Genomic DNA, 11,329 nt, shown 5'->3' on the forward strand with positions numbered 1-11,329 from the left:
AGATAAACTGAGTATCCACGCAGTAAAAACCCATTTCTTATCGAATGATTTATCGCTATTACTAACATTTTAAGCAAATATTTATTTTCTAATTTTGCCGAGGAAATCTAAAACAGATAGTATTGTCGTATTTCGATTTACTTGCTTTATTTTTTAAACTAATTAAATTGATTTCTGCTCTCTAACATTTACGGTTTGTAACAATTTTTGAGTCGGAAGTACAACGAATCTCTGCAATTTAATTATTGAAAACTTTCATATTATCTATTTGTAATAGTTTGAGACTGCATTCTAGCAAAAATTATTCTTTATTTAAAATGCAATGTATTTACAGATGTATACAAGTTTATGCAAAATCTGAGTTTTGAATTTTTCAGAAATTTTCTCTGAAGAAAAATAATATGATTGTGTTAATGTAATATAAAACTCCGGCATCGAACTTCTTCCATAAACGTCTTTTCCTTTCGGAGTCGTTTGAATAAACAACCGGGATCAGTCATCTTCGTCGTCGTCTACTCTTCTTCTGACGTTCCTCTTTGCATCCGATATGTTTTTCCTCTTTTTGAAAGTGGCCCGGCAACCGGAGAATTCGGACGACAGGGAACCCACGGTCTTCTCCTTGAAACTCGTTGGCAGCTTCTCTTTGGGTACGGTGATGTTGACTTCTACGTGGTTGTCTGACTTCTGTGGCAACTGTAGGTCTATTTTCGGTTTGTCTCTAGAAAAAAGAACTTTTATAAGTATTATTTAATACAAACAAAGATGTATCAATCAATCTGGATGTAACAATATTTAATTAACTTCTCCCTAGAAATATTCTATAAAACTAATTACTTTTCCTCATCTTAAAACTGAAATTCTAAAGAATACCCAGAGTCTTGGTGCTTTAAAGTAAATTCAAATCAATGGGCAAATAATAAAATATGTGCTCTCTAACAAAAATTAATCCAATTGTAGTGAAATGTCATAGTCAGATAATCATTTGCATGTTCAGTCGACTCGAATGAATGGTCTGAGCTAAGGAACATTTGAAGTATGAACTGCAACGGTGTATACAAAGAGCGATTCTTTCTTTTGGGGACCAAACTTCTGGTGGAGTTTGATTGCACACACTGCTTTCCCATTGAATTTGTCTACTGAAACTGTATGAGAGTTTGAAAGGGGACATATAGCTCTATATTTGGGTTAGAGCAATGTGGCAATTAGATGACGTCGACACAAATGGGTCTCGAATGTCAAAGTCCAGTGGATGGCCTAGGATGATGACGGAATGGGAAGATAGAGTGATTGTTTGAGCATGCATACTGGCACCAGAGTTGTTGCCCTGTCATGCAGGACACACCTCTCGCACAAATGTCTTTGTGGTTGCGACATCTTTTCTTGTCCAATAAGATCTCTTACCTATCAACCACATTTGAGTCCGGCCAAATGTTGCCTGCGACCGTCTGGAATATTGACAACTTAGCCCACCAAACAAACACTATTTGGCAAAAAAATCCACTTTACAAAACTTTACAAAACAATGCCATGCCAGATAACAGCTTGTATTTGGGCAATGTCTCATTGACTTCCTTGCTTAACATAGCACATTCTCTGAATTTAGAATAGTTGGATCATTTATTTTCCTATGCATGTGTACATTGGAGAATATTTCCAATATACAAATGGCGTCTACAATTTGAATGTCAACTGATTGATGTCATTTTCTATCAATATTATTTCGTATTTATAAAACTTTTTAAAGGCAGGGTCGTTTAAAAGTAATACCCCCGGGCAATGTTTCCACCGTAAGGGCAATACAGTTGACCCCCTATAACACTGTTGATTATTCCGTTTTATATGAATTCCATGTTGTACTACTACATACATACTACTACTGAATTAATTAACTAATTGTAATTTTTCTTTCTTTTCTAAATTGTTGAAATTTATTAAAAAGAAAATGTGATCTTTAATTTTACAAGACTTTACAATAATGCTCTGTAACGGTGACGAATGACTCCAAAGACTGCCATTAAATGACTCGACTTAATATCGGGGACAAAGATACTAATGTAACTGGTAAAAAGACAAGAACAAACTATTAATACTAGTTTGTATACTGGTACTCTGCAATCTTATGGCACATGTGGCCCACATACAAAGAAGACCGTTTGCCAAATCCAAATAAACTTGGAGTAACAACACTAAGATATTTAATTTTATTTTAAAGATACATTGAATTATAAGAAGTTGGAGATTTGATAATGTGTTAGTGTACATATAATAAGTATTTGGATGCCCAGTTGTACAAAAACTCTGTTAAATTTAATGTATTGGAAAAGGATGTTGGTACCTACCATCTATTAAGAGTGATTGCTGCAATAATGACAAACTTTGTTTGATGGTATGTTTTGGCCAAAACTGTTTTCCGTTCCTCTACAAGAGAACATTAGTGAAGTTGGCCACTAAAATTGAATAAACAGTGCCAAAGGAACCAGACTAAACTGAATCTGTAGATGCTCACCAGGATTCCGATTAGGACTCTGAAAACCAAACAAGTTTCCTCTTTTATGAACCTTACTTTATAGTAACACTATTGTCATGCTACAGGAAAGTGCTTTCTCCAAAATTATCTAGAATTGTACAGTCCCCCTATAATTACGATTCCTATAAAACTACGAAAAAATTGCTACCGGTANTTTTGGCTTTAATGGTTTAGGGGGCGTAGGAGGTCTCTGCACTTCGTTTTGTTTTGCCACGGCTTTCCTAGCCAATTCTTTTGTATATTCGTCATGTAACGAAGGATCTTTTTCTACATCTTTTTGGAAAGCTTTCAATGCTGCCTAAGTTTATAAACTATTATATTTATTATTTCTTAAAAGTATTGTAAATTTCTTAAATATGTCACATTAGATCTAAAAAAAATTCAGATTTTTTAAATTGATTTTTTTTATAGTTTATGTTTAAATAACATTAATAAACTATTTCATTTAGCAGAAAAAATTTACATAATACACTTCTCATTAAAAGAAATCTGGTAAAAACAGATCTGGTTTGGTAGCTTACAAATTATATCTACAAGGAATGGCAGACCGATCATTAAAATTTCTCCATTGATAGTAGCCACTTCTTGACAAGACTTCCTTTAGCTCTGCATCAAAACCATTGAGGTTGAATTGGTACAGGTCCAGACACATTAAGAACTGGATGGCATCCTATTGCATTTAATTTAGGAAGTATTGATCTCAAAACAAGTGTATGGCATCATTCAGGAGAAAAAGCAAATCCTTTATGCATTATTTGGGGCAAATCGGGAAAAACGGTGGAAAAGATTACGGTATGAACTGCAATTTTGGGTAATGCCGAATGCCTCCAGTTATTATCTAAGGAACAATGAATGCATAGATAAATTGAGGTGATCCTCATGCCACAGGACCTTCTCTGAACCGCTTCCAAAAACAAGTATTTTTTTAACATTCTTGAAACCGTGTCGGTATTTTTTCCTTTGTTCAAAACATGCACGATGTAGTGCAATCACTCGACCACTTGGCATTTTTCATCGTCAACCGAATAAAAGTTAATGACGAAAAATGCCAAGTGGTCGAGTGATTGCACTACATCGTGTTCGAACAAAGGAACAAGTATTTTGGCAAAATAACATTTGTCAATACATTTGTTTACAGTATCTACATAATGAGCTTTGTCCTCTCCTGATCTTCTAATCTATAATATGTCCTCCAATCACGTCTAGGATATGATGAGAAGATGCATTAGAGATGTGCCTCGACCCATAGACAATCGGAGAAATTTACATATGCTAGTTGAAGATGCATGGATAAACATTTCACAAGCAACCGACCATTTAATTAGGAGCATGGCTGCTTGTGCCTGATGCCTATATCAGGTCAAAAAAGTAGCCACATATCTTATTAAATAAACTAACTAATATTTAATGAATTTATTTAAAAACATTATTATAGATATCTGAGTCAATTTTTATCAACTTACAGACATTTCTTGGTGCTACATTTTTCTTTTGACACGAATACATGGACTAGTGGTAATAAACAAGCAAATATTTATCGTGACATTGTCACCATGCCGGGCTACAATTTTTAATCATATTTTTAATTTATTTAATCTAATATATATGCTCTCTACCTCAAATTAGTAGTGTCTTGCCCTTGTACATCATACTTTTCTTGTTAGCAGTAGTCGTGCTGGTCATCTATCTAACACCTTTCGGGGGAAAAGTTTTGAATTGAAATAACATGACTTCTGGTTTGAGTCGGAAGTTTGTGTACAGTTAATCGAGGACTCCTGCCCTAAGCTTTCCATATCTGGTCTCGGCCTTCATCTGTCTAACTCTATTCTTGAGATTAAGGAAGAACAGATAGCCAGATGGATGACAGTGGGAATTTATAAGTCTACAATTTTTTCAAACTGCACCATTATATGCGGTTTAGTGTTACTCGGCATATTATACAGCAGGCCTGTTTAATTATTTGCATGATTTAATTTGAATTTTCAAAACTACATACAGCTCTCCCTTGATAGTCCAACGTTTTTTAATCTGACATGCTCAGTAGTCCGACGCACCTCCCGTCAAGGTACCCGTCCCCGTTACGTGTCTGCTTGCACAGAAGCATGTCGCGACGTGAATCTCCCCATCCAATTCTTACACGATGACACACATTTTGTGTGTTTTATGTGAGCAGTTCTGTTCGAACAGTTGGAGTAGGGAATATTGTAAGCTACTGCTAGCAAAACAATGCAAAATATGTAATTATTTTCGGTAATCCAAACACTTTTGGTAATCCAACACCCCTTTGGTCCCATACCTGTCGGACTATTAAGGGAGAGCTGTAATTGTAATAATAATTATTTATTGTTTCTTAAACGTTCATTGTGTGTGCTAGCATGCAATAGTTTTCAGGGAAATTTTGGATCCTGAAAATATTCTGCACCCTGCCAGCTTCACTTTTTGCTCAAACCCTGGCTCACACTGAAGAGAATGAACAAAATGTTTGTATCGAGAATGTTTCGGCAACAAAGCTATATTTCATTTGTCAGGAAAAGTGAATCAACACATCTGCATGTGGGTTCTGAAAACCCACGTGTAGCTGCCAAACATTCAAAAGGCAGTCCAAAAGTAAATGTGTTTTGTGCCCTGACAGAATATAAAGTTTATAGACTTTTCACATTTGCTGAAAAAACTAACCAGAATTGTGTATCGTGACAAATTGGAGCTATGGTTATTACCACAGCTTCAGAACAACAGACCTAATGCTGTCTTTCAACAAGATGGATCACCACACATCAGTCACAGAGCTATTTAAACATCCAATTTCATGGTGGATAGATATGCTGAATGGATCCTAAAGCTGACCTGCATGGTCACCAAACCTTATGTCCCTGGATTTTTTTTCTCTTGGGATACATAAAGGACAAAGTATACGCACCACATTTGCAAAAGTTTTGTGGCAATGGTGAAGGATTGCATGTGCGAAACTATAGAAACAATTGCTGGACATCGGTTGTGTTTGACAAAAAAGAATCACAAATTATTTTAATGTGTGTTGCATGGTACATGTAAGGCACAAACAAAAACTGTTTCAAATAATGCAAATTTCGTACTGTCGCATTCAATAAATGTTTCTAATCATTCAGGCATTTTAACTCCCGCTATACATCACAAAAAGATTGGATTTAGAAAGCAAATGCCACAATTAAATTAGTTTTTAATATTTTGTTTATTCCCATATACTTCAATGAAGCAAATATATTTTATTTACGTCAGTGCTACTCAAACATTAGTCTGCAAGCAGTTTATTACCGGTTATGACAAGATTTCACTTAAAATTTCGTGTTTATATACAATTTAGTATATAAACATGAAATTTTAAGTGTTATAAGTCTTTTAAAAACATATTTTTAATTTTATAACTTTCATTTTTCTTTATTATTTAAACATTTAGTGCCAGGATGGACTGTCAATTGAAACTGGCCCAGGAAGTTTCTTAAAATCAGCTTGCAAATACATACTTTCAAAATGATTAGAATCAAATTTTGTTATTGTATTTTTCTTACTAATTCAGTCTAAAAAAAGCACCAAATGATTGCTCGATTACATCAGGCTATTGTAAAACTACTATTTAATAATTAAACGTACAGTAATCTGACTAGAAGTAGATATCAGGTGGCATCTTTGGTAAATTTAATAATTAATCTAATCCAGCGAGCATTTGGCATTAATCTAAAAATCGAGTTGAACTCTATTCTTTCCATTTTATAATTATTTAATTTTGCAAAAATATGGGTCAGAGAGGGATAGAAACGAGAAAAATCTGGTCCACAAATACGGAAAGTTTGAGAAGCACTGATTTAGGTGTGTTAAATGCTAGTTTTATTGATGTATAAACAGGTAAAAACTGCGTACTTTTTAAAATCTCAAAACTTAAACTATGCAAAGATCCTGTCGGATCTAACTTTATAATTTAGAAATTGTAATTACCTCTTCAATTTTTTTCATATCCTTTTCAAGTTTCCTTTGTGTTTCATATTGCTTTTGTCCCTTCTTCCTCAACTAATTAAAAATAAATGTAATCTTAAATGAGAAAATGATATAAAAATAAAAATTAATTTTCATCTTATTTTAAATTACATAGATCAAGTTTCTTCACAGTAAATGAAATTAAGTAATCTCCAATTAAAAAGGATTACGTGTGTTTTTCTTTCATTGGAGCTATTGAAATTTTGAATTTAAATGAAATATAAAATAAAACGGGAAGTTATTTAACTTTATTATTGCTGCTAATCAAATAAGTTTTATAATTTTAAAGTGGCATAATTTAAAAACAAGGAACTAGCGAGAGAATTCTAATGATATTAAATAATCGACAACAACATACGTGATTATGAGTAAATTTTACCATAAATTTAAAACTATACATCAACCAAAGCCGAATATTATCGGGCTAGAAACGGCTATAATTATAGCTGTTTTTAGCCCGATAATATTCGGCTTTGGTTGATGTATAGCTTTAAACGTATTGGATGTAGTAAGGATGTTTGATTATAAATTTAAAACATAAAATTTCTAGATTAAGTGAGTGATTAGAAATTGTATACAAGGCGCTCCCCTATACTGCGACAAAAAAATCGTAACTAGTATTCATACAAAATTCTAATTTTGTCATCCAGAGGTACATATTTTCTTCTTTAACTTCTATAACTAAGTTTAAACTTGAATAAAATTATCCGACAACGCAAGTTTTGATTTTCCTATAACACAGAATGTACTGTACCCCCACATTGAATGGGACTCTGTTGTACTTTTTGTTTTGTCTGTTTTACTATTGTATAATTTACTAAAGATAATTAAGTGACAAAGTAATATAATTTAACAGTAATATTTTATATACATATAATAATATATTACTTCTTTAAGCTTTTTTTTCACATTCTCTTGATGTCCTTTGCCTCTTTCGTGAAATTCGATACTCTGTAAAACAAGAACATTTGCTTTAAAAAAGTTTTAAAAAATTGTGTATAAATCAATAATAAGTTTTTAATTACAGTAGAGCGTCGATTTTCCGAAAGTCAATCATCCGAAAGAATTCCAGTCGGCAAATTTAAATTTTCGCCAGTGCTGTGGCGCTTCAATCTTTGGCTATGTCTTGGGCTACTCAAATATTTTACGTTTTTGATACTAAATTAACATCTGAAGTATAATTTTTTATTGTTTTTATATTTTTCAATATATTTATTTTGTTTGTACAAAATAAAAAAATAATTTTTAACGATACAATAGTCTTTGTTAGGCTTAACATCGACGAAAATTCAACGCGAAGCGACATGCAACGGAGAGAAATTTCAACATCGGATACGTTAAACTATTTTTTCGTACATAAATCGGTTATCCGAAATATCAGTTATACGAACAACCCCAGTCCCCAATTGATTCGGAAAATCGACGCTCTACTGTATTATTATTATTTATAGAAAAATATGGTACATCAATCTAGAAAGTTAACTAAAAGTAAGTGGGTTAAAACTGAAATAATTACATTAATTAACGATTAACAAATTTTGAATTACAGATAGATGTATCATCATCTAATACCAATACAGTATTAGAAATGATAACTGAAACTCTGTATAATTGTTAGATTATGAAGCTGATAACTTACTGCAGAAATTATTTTGTGCACACAAAAAGACAAGACAAGATAAGACAATGGAAATGCAACATAACTTTCCAATTCATTCAGACTACAGACCAAAATAAGCTGCAATATTCCCTCTTAAGTAAGGATCTCGTTCTGTAAACAAAACAATATCTAATAAACTAAACAACGTATGACATTGAAATCTGGCAGGTGCAGAGAAGACACATTACAGGACTTTTCAGAATCATCAAATTGAGGAATGGCAATTACATGCATCATAATTACATGTGAAAAATCAGCAGAAAATCACCACCTTATGCATGTGATTGCGGGTTAATCTACATTCCCATACTGTGTGTACGCTCAATTTTCGAGTAACAAATTTTAACAAAAAGTAATCTAACACTGAAAATACAGAAAAAATAATAACCGGAAATAAAAAAGTGAACTGTTTGCTGCCCTGCTGTTTACACGAGCCACATCACGGCAGCTTACAGTCTGAATTAGAATAAGGCTTGTTTTAATTTAATACAATAAACAGTGCTTATATTTTATTTGTTATTTTTCTCATAACATACATTAAAATAAGGAAAGACCACAGAACAAACAACCCACCAGGAAATTGGGAATTTCCAGTGAGCCAGTTCACCACTGGTAAAGTTTCTTTCATGTGAACTTACTATGAGTACATAAAAAATTTGAATGGAGAACAAATTGTTCTGAAAAGGAGTACATTACAGATGTTCCTGAATAAGCTCAAAGTAAAAATAACAATTTAAAGAAATCAATGTTCTACTGTATTACAAAAAAATTAATTATTATATTTTTCAGTTAACTCATTTCGACAGTAATTCTAAAATCATTTGTAAAATAGAGGGACGACTTTAGAAAAAGTCCAAGTGTAGAATATCCCCTCCCTTTGGATACCATCCAGTAACATATTTTCTTTTCTGTAACTTGTCCATAAAGACATTTTAGAACATTTTTCCTGCAATTTTTCTACAAAGTCAAACCATAAAAGTCAAATTATGAAGAACACAAAAAACGATTTTGTACGGCCGTCCAGTTAAATTTTCAGTATATATTTACAATCGATACATCACTCTATTTCTAAAGATACGTCACTAAAAGACATCCAAAAACTGTAAAAGAATCTACATGCACCTTTGATAAAGCTCTTTAAAAAATAAGTATTCTCCAGTTGTTTTTATTTTATTATGCAACATTGGCCCAGAAGTTATTTTTAGATCTTTTTATACACTTAATATTTATTCCTTTCTAAACTCCTGTTAACTTTGTATAACTTTGTTTAAAATGATTGAAAATATTAGAATAATCTTCTTCGGGAAAAACATTCCAATAAGAACAAATTCCTAACCATTTTTTAGAACATTTTTCCCGAAGAAGATCGTTTAAAGCAATAGAAAATGTTAGAATAAAGTTATATATACTGCATTAAGATTTTTGAGCGAGTCTTTTTATACACATATAAACAAACAGCCAGGTCATTGAAAGCCTGGTACAGGGTCCGGGAGTAGAGCGGGTCTCTTTTGTCTTGTTTCAAATAAATGAAATACATAGAATGTTTATTAATAAATAGCATTCTTAAAGATTATTTTTCTTAGTAAAAATAACAATAATTTATAAGGGAAGAGACCATTATGATCCATAACTTTTCTATAGGCAAGAGAAAAATCTCCAGCTTCCCCCTCACAGCTTACTGATCTGGGGTTAAGCTAGCAGATATATAGATAGATAGTCTCTAAGGACCCAAATCAAATCCAGATTAGTGAAAAATCCCAGAATTCTTTAGGGTTTTTCCCATTCTTAGGATAAGTCGGGCCCATCTCTCACCATCTGGCTCGGCCGAAACCATAACAGGTTTGCTAAAAATGTCCTCTTAGGTCACACAGGGTGAAGAGTTGAAAAAATAAAAGCTTGCCTCTCTTGACAGCCTTGCAAAGAAGATGCAAGAATAACTTCTATCAACATTGGACTTTAGTTATTCAATGGCATTCTATCAATTAAATTATTTGTTTTAATTTGTGGTAAGATTGCAGATGTAAATGACACCATTGGGACCTTAACAGAGCTGTAGAGCATACCCATAGGAACAAAACAGTTAACGGAAACATACCTCTAAATGATGGCAGTTTCGACTACCATCTCACTTGCAGACGTCACATTTGCAATCAAGTTGTTTTAGGCACGGCAATCAGTGCCCGTAACAAATAAACGCATTAACTTCTACCAACAGAAAACTGTGTTTACAGCACAACTGTCTATGCTCTACGCTCCACGTCGGCAAAGGCTTACTACTGTTTGCCTCGACCGACAGTCCACGGGTAGTCGTGCACTTCGGCAACCGTGCGGGAGGGAGTCCCCACACCTCCCCTAAAACTACATATCATTAACGGTAGAGCGTGCCACTACAAGCCGGCATAGTCACCTGGGTGAATAGTTAAACGTGACAGTCTTAGCAGAGCGTTCAGCACGACTCCCAACCGCACTCAGAAGTAGACTGATTTCGGAGGTTTATATCTCGCAAACGAACACACGTAAAAATACAGTTTCTTTGTCTTTTTTTGCTTGCTCTACAGCTCATTTAAGGTACCAACAGTGTCATTCGCATCTTCAATTGTACCTTAAATCTTACCCCTCCAGAAAAGTGAAGGAGACTTAAACATTGTAAAATGTTTATGATATTGGTATTATATTTTTAAAATAATAATTGTGTTCTGTCTAATTCAAAAACGACACTTACAACTTTATTATCAGCAAACCAACATTTGCAAAATTCGCAAAACTTTCGGGGAAGAGATTTCCAATATTCGGACCTGTGTAAAATAAATTAATACTTAGTTACATACACACGCAAGCATCTCGAATATATTTTAATATTAAAGCTACTTACATTATTATAAATAGAAATTAACTTGTAAATTTCAACATATGATTTTCGTTGTGTACTTTCGCCACAGTGTTGCCATCTTTGTATTCTATTCTGAATTTTATATAAAAAAAAGTTTTAAATATTTATAGTAATAAATAGATCTTATATATATATTTTTAATATTTTATTATCCTGTTAAAGTACTTTAAGCTTACAGGTAGAGCGATTCTCCTAAATTTGTGTGTTTTTTTTTTTTTTTTTTTTACAATGTCGGTTACTCTTT

At 33.0% G+C, this 11,329-nt stretch overlaps 1 protein-coding gene across 1 annotated transcript in view; it reads right to left on the minus strand.

The window, feature by feature from the left end:
• Positions 1-266: 266 nt before the first annotated feature.
• The window catches only part of LOC111633927 (WW domain-binding protein 4-like), a 43,858-nt gene continuing 32,795 nt past the window's right edge, over positions 267-11,329 (minus strand). The window contains exons 2-7 of the mRNA XM_023378584.1: positions 11,068-11,157; positions 10,918-10,990; positions 7,424-7,486; positions 6,497-6,568; positions 2,662-2,825; positions 267-718 (exon numbers count right to left, since the gene is read on the minus strand). Coding sequence (XP_023234352.1) covers positions 493-718; positions 2,662-2,825; positions 6,497-6,568; positions 7,424-7,486; positions 10,918-10,990; positions 11,068-11,069 — 600 coding nt within the window. The 5' untranslated portion in view covers positions 11,070-11,157 and the 3' untranslated portion in view covers positions 267-492. The remainder of the gene's footprint in view (positions 719-2,661; positions 2,826-6,496; positions 6,569-7,423; positions 7,487-10,917; positions 10,991-11,067; positions 11,158-11,329) is intronic.

The sequence above is a fragment of the Centruroides sculpturatus genome, unplaced genomic scaffold (assembly GCF_000671375.1).
Source record: "Centruroides sculpturatus isolate CEXI.00-Female unplaced genomic scaffold, Cexi_2.0 scaffold903, whole genome shotgun sequence".
NCBI lineage: Eukaryota > Metazoa > Arthropoda > Arachnida > Scorpiones > Buthidae > Centruroides > Centruroides sculpturatus.